The sequence below is a fragment of the Nycticebus coucang genome, chromosome 11 (genome assembly GCF_027406575.1).
Source record: "Nycticebus coucang isolate mNycCou1 chromosome 11, mNycCou1.pri, whole genome shotgun sequence".
In the NCBI taxonomy this organism is placed as follows: Eukaryota; Metazoa; Chordata; class Mammalia; order Primates; family Lorisidae; genus Nycticebus; species Nycticebus coucang.
Window position 1 is genome coordinate 36,826,095 of NC_069790.1, and position 16,197 is coordinate 36,842,291.

The following is a 16,197-nucleotide window of genomic DNA, read 5'->3' on the forward strand; positions in this document are numbered from 1 at the left end:
TGCGCACCCTGTCCCTTCTAGGTGCGCAGCTGGGTTGACCACAGGAACAATACAAAGCTGCCTACCAGAAGCGTTTCCATGACAACAGTTGGGTACTGTTGGATACTGAATTTCCTCCCCTCCAACTGAATGGAGAAGCCCGCCAGTGTTTTGAAATACATTATAAACCTTTTCTTATTTTGTGCTCTAAATAAGCCTTCTATTTTCATATTTAAATTAACATGGGAAATCGCTATAGAATGAAATTAGGAGAAAAAAGAAAGATGGCCTTGAACTAGTCATATGCAGGCTGACGATTTAAGAGTTAAAGACTCTTTAAGGTAAAAAAGAAAACTGTACAATAAACCACTGGCAAGACAGTGCTTCCTCAGGTGGACCTGGGGACTGAGGCCTGGTTACAGCTTCTGGCTCTGTGGGGCCTTATTTATCCACAGAGAATGGTTTATTGTCTGTTTTGAATAAGATCACACAGATTACAAGCTGATGCTATTGATCTCTGCTGGCCTGAACAGACCCTTTGGTTTGCACTGGGGCCTGTCAGACCTTGGTGTCACTGGCCTCCTTTCTGGCTTGCAGTCTTTATCTAATATCTCATTAACCCTGAGAAAGATAGAAAGACAGTGACTTAGCGTCAGGAATTGAAAAGCGCAGCACTGTGTGAACTAATCAAGCAGAGCAGAGGGGGCCGGGAGGAGAGCAGGTGAAGTCCTCCAGTTTACCCTTCCTTATCCTGCTGCAGTTGGGAGATGAATGTCAGAAGGTTAAAGGATAATGTGGCAGAATGTTGTCCCCTTGCTTTCTTGCTTGCAGGCAGGTAACATGGTGCTTCAAGCCAGGTAGTTATACATGCAAACAGAGCCCTCCACCCTAGGCGTAATAAATGAGAGCCTTTTTTCCCTCTCCCAGGGCTCTACATCCAGGCAAAACATTATCTAGGATTTTAAAAAAAAAACAAAAAAACAAGAATTAGAGGAACATGTGGGCTAACTGAATTTTAATTAGGGAGGGCTTGAACTTTTAATAATATATTTCAGATAGTTATGACAAATGCATATTATATTTGATTTTCAAGTGACCAAAAATATTAAATGATTTTAAGCAATATTTAGCTTCATTGAAACCAGCAGCTGCCTCTCAAGATAGTACCACTACAGAAAGTAATCGTGGGAGTCTCCCTTCAGACAGAACGTGGCAGAGAAGGAAGAGCCCTGAGTGAACTTTGCAGTACAACTGAGACCCGTCCCCCTGTCCCCCTGTCCCCTGGTTCCCACCCCCCACCCCATCCCACCCCTGGGAGCCGACACACAGTCAGCTCAGGGCCTGAGGAGAATCTGGCAATTAATGAGTGGCTTTTCAGTACCCAATATCTCTTTGATGGCTATGAAATACCACTTTCACACTCTATTAAATTAGATTCATCAGAGTGGGCAATGACTTTCTAATGTGGATAGACCCATTGCTAATCATCATTAAGAAACATCAGCTTATCTCCTGAATTATCCTACAGATTTGGACACGTGCCATCATTTTCCATCTATTAGTTTTTTGTCTGCAAAGAACCTTTCTGCCTTCATGTTATTATTCTCCAAACAATAATGTTTTAATGAAGGGAAAAAAAGGAGCTTAATATATTCCTTGCTCTAGTCATATAATTTTTAATATATTATGTTTCAATGCTACGTCAGAATGAAATAACAGATCTGGTTTTTGCTTTTTATCAAAAAAAGTTTTAAGATGTTGGCGTGGATTTTTCTAAAAGGAGTGATACTATCACTCTCAAAGCTTTCTAGGAATTTTGTATCCAGGGTAGATATATGTGTGTACTAACAATAACAAATTCAGTTGTTCAGAGGCTAATATCCTATCAGTTTTAATCTTTTATAGTTGAGTGACTAACCTGAAAATCAGGGGGATAATAGGTTGCTTGGCAAATAGAAAAATTGGTATCAAAAAGCTGTGGCATTTTATTCTGTAAAGTATGAGTGACTCATAAATTCAGATTTAAGGTATACAGTAGGGACACAGAGGGCTGTAAGAAATTGTAGCTAAACAGAGAAGGAGGAGACAGAACTTCAAAACCCAGCCATGGGACCATCAATTGTACATGTTGCAGCCCAACATTACAGTATTATTGATCTGTTTTTTTTTTTTTGAGACAAGAGTCTCACTTGGTCACCCTTGGTAGAGTGCCGTGGTGTCTTAGCTCACAGTAACCTCAGACTCCTGGGTTCAAGCCATCCTCTTGCCTCAGCTCCCAAGTAGCTGGGACTACAGGTGCTTGCCACAATGCCCAGCTGTTTTTTAGAGACAGGGTCTGGCTCTGGCTCAGGCTGGTCTCGAACCTGTGAACTCAGGCAATCCACCCGCCTTGTCCTCCCAGAGTGCTGGGATTACAGGAGTGAGCCACCGCGCCCAGCCCAGTATTATTGATCTTTATAATACTAGGCCTTAAAGAATAGATTGGATTATTATTTGTGTACTCTGTGTTAAACTGAAATGTTCAAAGCAAAACTTTATACTTGAACCCATTAAATTACTTAGAAAAAGATTTGTGGGATATCTCATTGCTCAGTCATGCTGGACAACTAAGCAGCTACATTAGGAGAAGTTGATTCTATCACAGTGAAATAGAATTTGGTATTATTTCATATACTTCCATATGCATCTTGGGTTTGGAAAAGAGTAGTTTTTTGTAAAGAAAGCTATTGTGTTACAAGATGGCTCTAACTGTAGTAGAAAAATGGTCAAAGGATAGGAACAATTTGGAATAAGGGATATAAAATAAAAGAGGAACACATGAAAAATATTCAGACTCACTGGTAGGCGAGAAATGCAAGTTAAACCAAGGATCTTTCTTTGGTTTTAGTAAAATAACAAATTTACCGAAAGTAACAATCAGTGTTGGTCACTGTACAGTTTTATACCTAATTTTAGGAAAATTCATTGACTCATTTTCTAAAAAATAAGAATTAGCAATTTGGCAGTTTGTATCAAAAATTTCAAATATTCACTCCCTTGGAGCCCATAATTCCAGGACTAGGATCTATCTTGAGAAAATCATCTATAAGGAGACAAAGATTTATGCACAAGGATGTTGACTTCAGTGATGTATATTATGGCTGTCATAATAATAGATACCATTTATCAAACCCATGTTATGTGCCAGGCTCCGTGCTAGTACTTAGCATATATTGTGTCATCTAATTTATATAACCAAAAAATTAGAAACCATTAAATGTTCATCAATAGGGAAAGATTAAATGATGGTGTAATGGACTATTATATAACCAATTAAACATGACATTAAATGTAAATTATTATAAATTTTGGTGAGTGTATAAGTGCTTATATGTGTAATAAAACCAGAATATAAAACTGTGGAAAATTTTATATATGAATGCATAAATAAATGCAATCATTTGTGTATGCACCTGTAGACTTGGGGTGTGTGACCAAACAAAAACACACCTGAATGTGACCATTGCTAATGTTATATGGTTATTTTAGAGGGATGAGTACATTTTTCCTTAAACTATTCTGTGTTCTAAAGAATGATTAAATATTATAAAAAAGAACCACAAGGGCTCTGTGCCGTAGCTCAGCGGCTAGGGCGCCAGCCACATACACCCAGAGCTAGCAGGTTCGAATCCAGCCTGGGCCTGCCAAACAACAATGACAACTACAACCAAAAAAATAGCCTGGGTGTTGTGGTGGGTGCCTGTAGTCCCAACTACGTGAGAGGCTGAGGCAAGAGAATCGCTTAAGCCCAAAGAGCTTGAGGTTGCTGTGAGCTGTGACTCCATGGCACTCTACCCAGGGTGACATGAGACTCTGTCTAAGAAAAAAGAACTGCAAGGAGTCTCCACTTCCACAGCAATGTTCGTGATCCCACTCATGTTATTGTGTATAGTGTGCGGAACTGATTACCACCTTAAGTTCTGTTTACTGTGAAATATTTTTCTGTGACAAGTTCTACTCTTTAGAGTAGAGTAGTAAAGCAAAAATAGCCTTTGCTATTCTTGTGCTATTAGTCAATCTTTTTTTTTTTTCTTTTTAATAAAGAAAAACATGAACTTCAGCCAAATGACTTGGCCATCTCCAAATCCTTTGAGGCATCTGGTCGGATATATGTCTACCGGAAAGACCTGGCTGACACTTTGGTAAGAACCTTTACCCTTGATTTGAAACATTATGCATGCACACAAATGTTAGGCTCAATGTGCATTTTTGTTATGCTTTATAATGAATGTTAGAAAAATACATTAACCTATTTCCTTCCCTAGCCAATGATATACTTTCTAAATAACACTACTTTTGTGGCCCAACTTGAAGACTTCTAAATGTCTCCTGAATCAAACCCTTTCTCAAAATGAGGGATTTGGGACAATTGACAAAATCCCTCTCCTGTGGAATTTTAATTTCATTTCTTCATTTTTGATGAGTATGTAGAGAATAGACTGAGAAACGCACCCTGTGTAGAGTTAGGGGGAAGCAACCTTGTTTTAGTATATTTGGTGCACTTTTCCCATTCCCTTAAAGCCTTTCCTGTGTGAAAAGATGTCATAATGATGGGACATCAGATGCCACTACAGAATAAGAGTCTGAGGAAATGTAGAATCCACACTTTAAGTTATTTTCAGTCCACGATTTAAGAACATTTACATGTAAGTGGATGATTTGTTTGTTGTTCCTAAAAACCATGATTGTGTGGTTGGTTTCTGAGTAGCAAGAAGAGGCCTCAGATGCTATCTAGAAATACAGGCTCTAACAGATGGTGATTATGTCTGGACTCCATCACGCCCTGAATGTTTTCCCCCAACTTTGGACATCACCTAAAATGTCCTCACTGGAATCATAAGTTTAGATTGTTTCATCTCTAAAAGATATAAGTTAAAATAGAACATCCTAAGGGAAGAGTAACATGAAACCATCAGCGCCCGCTCGTACCTTCACATAGATGAGTTCATGCTCTGGGAAAGCAGGAATTAGAGCCATGAAGAAAAGGGATGGAGAAACACAGTGGTTCTCGGTGATTGTGGGGGACAGCCCTGAATAACCAGAGGGCAGTGACAGGGCAAGGGAAGACATAGGAGGGACAAAAGCCAAGTAAAAATATCCTTACACCTCCAAATATTTGTGTCACTTCTAAGCTCTGGTTCCTCCTTTGCAAGTCTGCAATACTGGGCCCAGAACCAGCTAGACCAACTGGGCCCAGCCTAGCTATACCAACACCTGAGCAACCTTGGTTTTTCTTAAACCTCAGAATTTGTAAGCTCCTTCATTCAGACAGTGCTTTCTGAGCTTCACACTGTGTCCCACACAGGGGACACAAAGACTGTTTGTACCTTGATCTGCTCCAAAGACAATCAAGTCTGTGAGAAAGCTCTATGAAGATCTGTAGTGATTAGTCTTTCTTTCTTTCTTTTTTTTTTTTTTTTTTTTTTTTGTTGTTGTTGCAGTTTTTGGCTGGGGCCAGGTTTGAACCTGCCACCTCCCATATATGGGGCTGGCGCCCTACTCCTTGAGCCACAGGCACCGCCCATTAGTCTTTTTTCTTTTGATTAGGATACTTTCTCCTAAATATAAAACTTTTAAAATGCAAATAACTTATTTTTCAATTTAGATAGAGATTAATATTTGGCATCCAGAACATTCCCTCTATCCAACCATGTCATTTATTTTTGTAAAGTCCCTTTTATTTTTAAGTCATTACTGTTGGGAGAATTTATATTTTAATTTAAAAATATCAAATATTTTACAAAGATGCCAAATAATATCTTGAATAACTTTAACAGTGGGGAAAGATTTGAAGTCATGGTGGCACTTCATAATTTTATGCCTGATTTTAATGCAGTACTATTACCAGCCTCATATAGGGCAGGGCTTTTTTATAGCAGCGAGAAAGCAGTTGATACTTAAAATGGGGTGTAAATGAAATAACTTTTACTTTTTATTTCTTGCTACATGTTTTCACTTTCCAGAGGCATTTTAATAAAATTTGTAAATGTGTGTCTGGGATGAGGCTTGTTAAACACATTTCCTGTAAAAGCCGTGTCTGTCTTTACTGAAGTGCACCATGACATTTCTTTTGTTTGTTTTTATACTAACCCTGCTGGCACATTGATTCTTACCAGAAGCCAAAGTGATTTCAGGGCTTTCGCTTTCATTATGCTGTCTGCTGGGGCAGTGTTTTATAATCAGATTTGTGCGCGCGTGGGGGGATGGGAATGGGGACTGGGGTGGGGGAGGGGCAGGCTAACCCAGGGAAGTATCATTGATCACATTCTACTGTTTCCAAGACCGTTTCCTAAATTGGCTATAACTCACTGAAGGTGAACAGACCAGGGAAAATATTAAGTGCACTCAGAAAAGATTACTTTACTAATCGGGGCTTCTAGTGCCTTTTCATGGCCATCCAATTCAGCGCAAAACATTTGGGAATTACTGAGGATCCTTTTGCTTCTGTCTGTTGGTTTAGAACCCATTTGTAGAAAATGAGGAATCCCAGCAAAGGTCGATGAGAATTTTGGGAATGAACACTTGGGATCTTGCTCTGGAATTAATGAATTTTGATTGGATTCTATTCAATTCTATTCATGAGGTAAGTAAGGAGTGAAAAAATAAAACGTAAACGCTGTTTTAAATTTGAGTTCTTTTTGAAGAATACTCGTATCTATGTGTATGGTGATATAGTTATGCTAGGATAATATGGTCCAAAGGAGGTTTGGGAACTTTACATATATTAAAAGACTGACACAGTCCTAGAAAAAGCAAAATATATGAGCACATTTTGTTTCTCCTAGCTCAATCATGTGTTTGTGTAAAGTAGTATAAGTATGCTGTACTTGATATGTATTTAAGTATATATGGTGCACTACTGGGGTTGAAGAACCATTTTATCTTTGATATTGATGTTCTTATTTTTTCTATGAAATTTAAAGTAGTCATATAAGAAGCATATTTATATTGATGTATGTATACACACATATTCATCTTTTTACTTAAGAATATTCTATGAATTTGGACTGTCCTGTAAGTCTTCGAGTACTCTCTTTAAAGTTTTAGGTATATGGACATCCTGTATTTCAAGTTTTTTCAATGTCCATCAACTTCTCACTTGAGGACAGATTAGAACATTTATAAAGCAACAGATTAGGAACCAAATGCTACCCACAATTAATGAGTAAATTTGGCCCAGTGGAAAGGCTCACAGGAATAAGGAGATGAAAAATGTTAGAGCCTGGTGTGTGTCACACTTTATGGGGGCAAGACATGATTGCAAGAGGGACTTTGCCTAACCATTGCAATCAGTGTAACCTGGCTTATGGTACCCTCAATGAATCCCCAACAATAAAAAAAAAAGAAAAAGAAAAATGTTAGAGCCCTGTGCAAACCATATGTTGCATTTGCTTTGCCAGGTAGTGAAATTTTTCATTCTGAGATGGCCTTTCCTTCTGAAAAAGGAACCTCATCCCCAATTTAGGGACCATAAGTTTTATTTTCATTTTGGGGTATCTTTTAAATGTCTCTTATTTTCTCATTAAAGAAATTTCAGCATTATGATCTGAATTTGAACAAGTAGTGAATTCATTCAGGCTAAGTGACTTGTGTCTTTGGAAATGTTAATGGAGTGGGATGTCATCCTGTGTATGCAGTGGGAGAATGTGGATTGTATCTGTAAAATACACACATGCTCACACTCATTTTTGCTTTGCACATGATCTATCTGTATAAATAGTTACTGTTCTTATTTGCTTTCGTAAACTATTGGACTTTGCCCTAATCTCATTTCTTCCTTTGACAGTATCTTAGTATCAGTGCTTCTCAAAGAGTAGGTACCAGACCAGCATCCTCAGCATCACTTGGGAATGTGGCAGAAATGCACATTTCCAGCACCTCCACACACCTACAGGATCAGAAGTTTCAGGAATGGGCAACCGGTGCCTTAACAGGGCTCCACCCTATTAAAGTGGCATCCTATTAAAAGTGCTCCACCAGGACCTCCAGGTGGTCCTGATTCACACTCAAGTATGAGGGTCATTGTCATAGAGAACAGACCTATGAGGGGCTAATGTGTACCTTTCAAATTCTAGTAATGCTAATGTTCCTTTTTGCATGAATTTTCAATGTAAGTTTGGGGAATTCCATTTGGCCTATTAAACTTTAGAATGTCTTAGATTTTCATATAAAGATGTCTTCCTTAAATTTCTGGAAAATTACTTTTATGTAAGGATTCTAGGTGAATATTATTGAATGAGTTCCCTCTAAAACTATATATAAATTATTTTGGATTGAAAACATTATTATTTGCCATATTTTCTGTTAGTTTATTAATGATATGGGAGTGGGCTACCTGAAGTGTCTCTTAAAAATGGACTGAATTTACTATGAATAAACTCTGGCATGCATACATTTTCTTTCAGCAAGAGCTGATCTACTTCACGTTCAGCAGACAGGGAAGTGGAGAGCACACTGCAAACCTCAGCCTTCTGCTCCAGAGATGCAACGAGGTCCAGCTCTGGGTGGCCACAGAGATTCTGCTCTGCAGCCAGCTGGGCAAGCGGGTGCAGCTGGTGAAAAAATTCATCAAAATTGCAGCTCAGTAAGTTTGTAGCAATGGAAAGTGCTATTCCTCTCATCTCCTTGAGAGAAGACATTGTTTTTTGGAGGGCGGGGATTGGATATAAAAGGGTAATATTGAGTTAAGTGACCAAATGTTTTAAAGGTCTCTTCTTGAATATTTATGTCCTTGCATTTCAAGTGTTTATATCTTAAAGTAAATGTCAAAATATCACGTGGAAGGGCGGCGCCTGTGGCTCAGTGAGTAGGGCGCCGGCCCCATATGCCGAGGGTGGCGGGTTCAAACCCAGCCCCGGCCAAACTGCAACAAAAAAATAGCCGGGCGTTGTGGCGGGCGCCTGTAGTCCCAGCTGCTCGGGAGGCTGAGGCAAGAGAATCGCGTAAGCCCAAGAGTTAGAGGTTGCTGTGAGCCGTGTGACACCACGGCACTCTACCGAGGGCGGTACAGTGAGACTCTGTCTCTACAAAAAAAAAAAAAATATCACGTGGAAGCACTGTGCTCTGTGCTTCACTGTGTACGTGTCCTCCATCCTGCAGCTGAGCAACAGTGTGGCTGGGTGAGCTCCAGTAGGCTGGGAAAATAAGGAGATGACGCAAGAGAGTGAGAGTCATTGCAAGTCACGTTCATTCCATGACTCTGTGCATTGTTCCTTGATGCTCACAGAAGGAACTTTGGCATACTCACTTGTCAGAAGGCCTTGCGCCGGCTGGTCCCACCTCACCTCTAAGCGTGCCCTGCTGAGTATGCCCTGTTTTCCAGCCACTCAGAATGTCTGTTTCTTTCACATGCACATCATCCTGCAATTCTGGATACATGGTGGCTCTGCCAAGAATGGCCACTTCCACCCAGTAAATAGCTGCTTTCTTGAAGACCTCGAGCAAATAATGTTCTTTCCTTTCAGAAGTGATGCCTGACTTTCAAATGCAGTGTCAATGACTTTCCCCTTGCACATATGTGCTTTTTACTGTTTTTTTTATATTAAAATGTATTTTTTTTTATTTTTTGGAATTCATCGAGGGTACATAGAATTAGGTTATACTGATTGCATTTGTTAGATAAAGTCCCTCTTATAACTGCATCCCGCTCCCAAGAAGTGTGCCATGCACCATGACTCTCCCCACGCCCCACTTGCTCATTTCTCTACTCCCCATTTTTTAGCTTTTTAAAACTTCTTTATTATATTTATTAGACATATCCCTTTATATAGGATTTCTTCACTGGGCTGTGTTAGTTCCCAAAGATCAGGGACTATTCTAATCACTCATTGCTCCTTGGTGCCTGGTACTGAATTTGGTAAGTAGCAGTGATTCAGTACATGTTGATTGAATGAAACTTTAGTAACTTGCCAGGATTGTCTCTTAAAATACCTCAGTAGTATCCTGAGACTGTTCTTTGGACAAGCACACAGCAGAAGCAGGCAGCGTGGATCCAAATCTTCCTCAGTTTCTTTTGCCTCCCTGCCTTCCCATTTTATTTCTTCTTTGTCTATTTTTTTTTTTTTTTTTGAGACAGTCTCACTATGTCACCCTGGGTAGAGTGCTGTGGCATCACAGCTCACAGCAACCTCAAACTCTTGGGCCTAAGTGATTCTCTTGCCTCAGCCTCCCAAGAGGCTGGGACTATAGGGTCCCACCACAATACCTGGCTATTTTTTTGTTGTAGTTGTTATTGTTGTCTGGCAGGCTCAGGCTGGGTGCAAACCCACCAGCTCCAGTGTATGTAGCTGGCGCCCTAGCCACTGAGCTACAGGCGCCAAGCCCCTCCTTTGTTTTCTAAAGTAGTTTTTATATCAAATGGTTTTCAAGTACATGTCAGTGCAGGATATTCGGGAAATATCTGTCGATCACTCATTATATGTGCACATCTGTATGTGGTAGTGTGGGGAAATCAGACTGAGTCTTACCCAATCCTGCTTTCATGAGGCTTGCAGTCCTCTGGGGTCCACTTCTGTAACTCAACTGGCTCCTACACAAAATGGAATGGGGAGTGACCTGGTATGAGATCTAATTCTGTCAGGAGCATTAGTGGAAATGATCATGCCCAAGGATGTGGGAGCAGGATCAGGAAGACATTTACGAAGGAAGCAGCATTTGAGGGCCTATTTGAATTCTGCGTAAGAATTCAGAAGCACACACTCCCCATGGAGAGTAAATTCCCTGAAGACAGAGCAGCAGATGCGGTGGTCCTCATCCAATTTGGCAAGTGTGAATGAGTATTCCTAAGGAAATTGTGGGAGATTGATCTGTAAAGAAAGACCAGAGCAAACTGCAAAGGATCTTGAATTTCAGATTGAAGAGCTCGAACTGAATGGACAAGGGAGAAGAGGTCCTTTAAAAGCTGTTGGGCGGGAGACCAATATGATCAGAGTTGTCCTTGAGAAAAGTGGGTCTGAAAGCCGCACGGAGACTGCGCTGCAGGAAGGAGACCCCAGAGACAGGGTGATTTGTCTTCTCAGGCAAGAGATCATGGAAGTGCCTGACCTGGTGTTTAATGTGACTGGGAATGAGAAGATAGGTAACAGATATGCTTAAATCTGGAGCTATTTTAATGGCAAATGCACTTTCTCTCTCTTTTTTTTTTTTAATTTGGCCAGGATATTCTAAAATAGCCTTTGAAATTTCTGAAGGTAAGGTTCTTTTGGGTAAAAAGCTTTCTTATAAATGCCAGTTACGTGGAGAAATGGGAAATTAATGTTCCAGGCAGTAAAATGACACCACCCAGCTCAGTCCCCAGTATAAGATTATATCTATCCTCGGGGAAATGAAATATATTCACATCTTCTCCATATGGCCCCATGCCCTTGAATTATTTATGGTACAGGTCTCTATCCCTAGCCCATGGCATAGAATGCCAACAGAAACATAAAGTTAAATTCCTTATAATCACACTAGTGGGAATAACCAAGGGAAAATAGTAATTTCCACAATTGTGAAGTGCTTTCCCTGCCTAAGGCATCCTATTTGCATATTCATGTTTCCACTCCTCTCACCACCCCCATCCCCCACCTCTGTGGATTGAGTGGATTTCATTTCCTCACACAGAGACAAAGGAGTGTTTGCTGAACTGGAATGTTTAGTGTCAGGCAGCCTGCTCTTATCACGGAAGGAGTGGCCCTTGGTAACAGGTTTCCCAGTGGAATGGTATCTAATATTTGCACTGTATCAATTTGTCTTCTACAGAAATTGTGTCTATTTTAATTCCTTTTTCTAAACAACAAATTCAGTTGTTAGTTTATATGTGTAGTTTTATTTCTTAAAGTATGACTAAAAAGCTATATGTATTAGGAAAATTATTTATGGGAAGCTAAAAGATGGGAATTATATCTAAGATTCCAATAGGTAAATGATGCCAAATAAGAAGAGAAATAATAAATTTTTAAAATAATGAATAACGGCAAAACCATTTTCCCAGAAGTTCTTGTTTTCAAGTCGGGCAAATGCTATTTGACAGGCTTGCTGTGTGACGGGCAGAATGTAAAGATAAATAGACAGGTGCTGCAGCCCTCAGGCCCCTAGTGTGCAGCAGCAGTGAATGGTATAACCAGCGGGTCTCCAGCACTGGTAGGGTGGACCCAGGAGGCATGGAGCCCTCTTTTCTGAACACAAGAGCCTCAGCAGAGGAACCTAGTTTTTTAAATGTCAAGTGAAGAGGCTCGGCACCTGTAGCTCATTGGTTAGGGTGCCAGCCACATATGCTGAGGCTGGCAGGTTGAACCCTGCTAAACAAGGACAACTGCAACAAAAAAATAGCCGGGCATTGTGGTGGGTGCCTGTAGTCCCAGCTACTTGGGAGGCTGAGGCAAGAGAATCACTTAAGCCCAAGAGTTTGAGGTTGCTGTGAGCTGTGATGCCACAGCACTCTACCAAGGGTGACATAGTGAGACAAACAAATAAATAAATGTCAAGTCAAGAGATGGCACTAACTGAGATCTGTTCTAGCTGGTGTGAACTTTCAAAGGATACAATGAGACAGGGGAGAATTTGGGCTGTGAAGTGGGAAAGTGAAGTCACAGTACTTCTTAAGCCTTTCACAGCAGCCATTCTCAAAAACAGGCGGGTTTCCAAATCATAGCCCAGGAGGTATCTAGTTTTGGTTTGTTCATGAAATATAACAAGCAGGGTTCACCCAGAAGACAGTTCACAAGAAACCAGGGAGGGCTCACTTGGATTGAGGTCCAGGGCCCCACACTACAGAGAAACTGTAAGCAGAGCCGAAAGCTAGACAGGAGGGCTTTGAGAGAGACAGGCATGCCTGGTGGAGGCTGAACACCTACAGGATGGGTGTTCACCATGATTTCTTCCACTTTAAGTGTGGTGGCAGCAATGTCCTTTCAGCTTCCATCATACTGTCAACAGAACTTCCAAAATGCTCCCAAGTCTGAGTGCCCCAGATACAACACAATTTCGGCAGTACCTGGTCAGTGAGGCTGGCTCCAGGCCAGGCCGGTTCAGGCAGTACCTGCCAGAGTACAGCCTGTCTGGACTTTCCTGCTTACTTTAAGAGCCCAATCCATTTTCCTGGTTCTGAACTAAACATTCTTACATACTACCCGTGCAGCTGGAAATCAGTACAGCTTTGGTGACAGCAGTGTGTAACACGTTTCTAGAACCTTTAAAGTTTTCATAGCTGTTAACCATTCATGTCATGGCTGGAAGTCTAACTTAATGAAAAAAAAATCATAAATACAGTAAAAAGATGGGGCTGAGTATAGTGGCTCACACCTGTGATCCTAACACTCTAGGAAGCCAAGGCAGGCGTTCCAGACCAGCCTGAGCAAGAGCAAGACCCCATCTTTACTAAAAAAAAAAAACCAAGCCAGGCATGGTAGTGAGCACTTGCACTCTCAGCACTCAGGAGGCTAAGACAGGTAAGAGGATCACTTGAGCCCAAGAGTTTGAGGTTGCTGTGATGCCATAGCACTCTACCCAGAGTGACAGAGTGAGACTGTCTCAAAAAAAAAAAAAAGAGTTGTATGCACAAGGTATTCATTGCAGCATTCTGTGTAACAGGGAGGAATTGAAAATAACTTAAATTTCAATAATAGAGGATAAATAAGTTATAGTATATATTCTTGATGAAAGATTGTAGCCATTAATGACAGTAGTGAAGAATCCATAGTGCATCATGGAGCATGGTATTGAACTGGAAAAGTAGGCTGGAAAGTCACACATACCCAGTACCCAAATTCCACTTGAGACATTGGTGGAGATGCTAAACTAACATACATCAGGTCCAGTTATGCGTCCTGCTGTACCCGGTACTTTTCATACACGCCTTTCCCACTGCCCTGGAAGTGCACATTCCCTCTGCTATCCCATGGCCTCCCCGCTGGCTCTGAAAATAGTGGATGTGCCTCAGTGTAACAGGAGGGGGAGCTTAGACCTGTGCAGGGAGGGGCTTGTCTGTCAAAAACAATGAAGAAAACATTTTGATGGAGTTGAGACCGGAGAGCTGTGACAAGGAGAGAATGGCATGTATGAAGAAATGTGGATTTAAAGGAGGGTTCAGTTGGAATTGTAAATGCACACAAATTAGATTAAAAAGAAAAAGAAAAAAAAAAGACTCTTGCTAAATGTCAGGGTATTGTCCAGGGCAGATTCTGTCCTAAAGGTAAGGATAGGCTGAAGTATTTGTAATCGTTTCTGGTTTTCTGTGGGGTGCCGAGGGTACCTAGGCTATAGAGCAGAGTTCCTGAACTCCGTGGCCCAGGAGTCTTTTTCAGCTTTGTCTTTTGTAAGCATCCAGCAAAAGAATATTTCCTCAGAGTGTCCCCTGCTTTCTCCACAGCTGCAAAGCCCAGAGAAACCTCAATTCTTTCTTTGCTATTGTGATGGGTCTCAACACTGCCTCTGTCAGCCGACTCTCACAGACCTGGGAGGTGAGCCTGGGGTCCCGTTGTGGGGGGGTGAGGGCATGTGGACAAATAAAAGGAAAATAATAAATGAGATATGTACTACTAGACTAAAAATGTTAAAAAGTAATGTGTCAAATGCTCTTTGAGATGGTTCTATATAATATATAGTATATGTATATACAAAAGAGATACAAATTGAAAAATGCTCCCTAGATAAAATCAGTCTTCCCTTCTGCGCTCTCTGATGGTGGTTCCTCTTCCAGGCTGGTCTTTCAAGCCGCCCCTGTGTGACGACATGTGCTCAAAGGCCTATGTGCTGTGGTATTAATGAATCTAAGTGTCAGGGCCTCTCCCTTGTGAGGCCCCTGGCAGTGCGTGCACATGGATGATATTCGTGTGTGTGTGTGTGTGTGTGTATTCTTATAAAATGTTCTAAAGTAATTTTGTATTTTTTTTTTTTCTTAAAGAGGATTCACAAAGTTTCAAGACTCAGGGGCCTCCTGAATCTTGGTTTAGCATCTTTGTATGATGGAGGCTGTTGGGGTTAAAAGAGGCAGAGGCCCACTAGAGTTAGCACCAGTTCTGACATTGGACTGTGTGGGAAAACCTGGAATTGGGAGCCCCTAAACCTAGCCAGACACGGACGCAAGACTGCCTGGCCCACGGCCCCTCACCTTCTGTCCTTGGGCTTCTGTTCCCTTCACTTTCCTCTCCCTGCTGGCTGCCTCCCTCCCTCCCTCCCTCTGTGCGCCCTTTCTCTTCCTCATCATTTCTCCATGAGCCTCGAGGCTCCTCCCTTCTGGCGCTAGTCTGCATCCGGCTCACTGGGGTCATCTTACCTCTCTCCACAGTCCTCTCAGATTTAGTTCCTATCACTGACTGCACTGTTCTCTTTATGGCTCCCAATTCAAACTCCTTCAAGAGAAAGGCCAGTAGGTCAGCTATTTTTTTCTCAGAAACAGGTCTCTGGGCAAGTGAAAAGATTTACTTCCCTTCAGTGAGGGCCCATACCCTAGCAGGAGGCACTATGGTGACCCGATAGTCTAGTTGGAGTCAGGACCCCTTAAAGGGATTCAGAAGAAAAGAAATGAAAGGTCTGCCTGCTCTGGTTAAGCAAACAAAATATTCTTATACATCCTGAGATTAAAGGAGATGGGGGACAAATATCACAACTGATCAGAGCAGGAGGAAAGCAAATGGCTAGTGAATTTGAATTAAACCTTGAAAGAAACTCTGCTTTACAAAACTTAGTTCAGTGGAATTCAAACAGCTTGCATTTAATCTGCATATTGACTGCCTACTAAGTGCAGGGTGCTGCCTCAGTGCCCTGGCGAATAGGAAAAGGAAACATTAGGGTGGCGCCTGTGGCTCAGTGAGTAGGGCGCCGGCCCCATATACCCAGGGTGGAGGGTTCAAACCCAGCCCCGGCTGAACTGCAAGGAAAAAATAGCCGGGCATTGTGGCAGGCGCCTATAGTCCCAGCTGCTCAGGAGGCTGAGGCAGGAGAATCGTGGAAGCCCAAGAGCTGGAGGTTGCTGTGAGTCCTGTGACATCATGGCACTCTACCGAGGGTGGTAAAGTGAGACTCTGTCTCTACAAAAAAAAAAAAAAAAAAAGAACTGAGTGTGCCTGCAATGGAGGAAGTCCTGGGCCAGGGTAGAGCAAATGGAGGGACTCATTCTGGGTCAGGGTAGCTGAGAAAACTCTCATGGGAGTCCCCACACAACAGGGCCTTGGATATTGAGCTAGGAGTTACTGGAGT

General features: G+C 41.6%; 1 protein-coding gene across 4 annotated transcripts in view; it reads left to right on the forward strand.

Annotated features, from left to right (window-relative positions):
* The window catches only part of RAPGEF5 (Rap guanine nucleotide exchange factor 5), a 271,113-nt gene that overhangs the window by 232,725 nt on the left and 22,191 nt on the right, over positions 1-16,197 (forward strand). For all 4 annotated transcript variants that reach the window (XM_053609433.1, XM_053609434.1, XM_053609435.1 and 1 more), the window contains 4 exons: positions 4,063-4,160; positions 6,479-6,601; positions 8,424-8,602; positions 14,369-14,459. In XM_053609433.1, the coding sequence (XP_053465408.1) occupies positions 4,063-4,160; positions 6,479-6,601; positions 8,424-8,602; positions 14,369-14,459 (491 nt within the window). The remainder of the gene's footprint in view (positions 1-4,062; positions 4,161-6,478; positions 6,602-8,423; positions 8,603-14,368; positions 14,460-16,197) is intronic.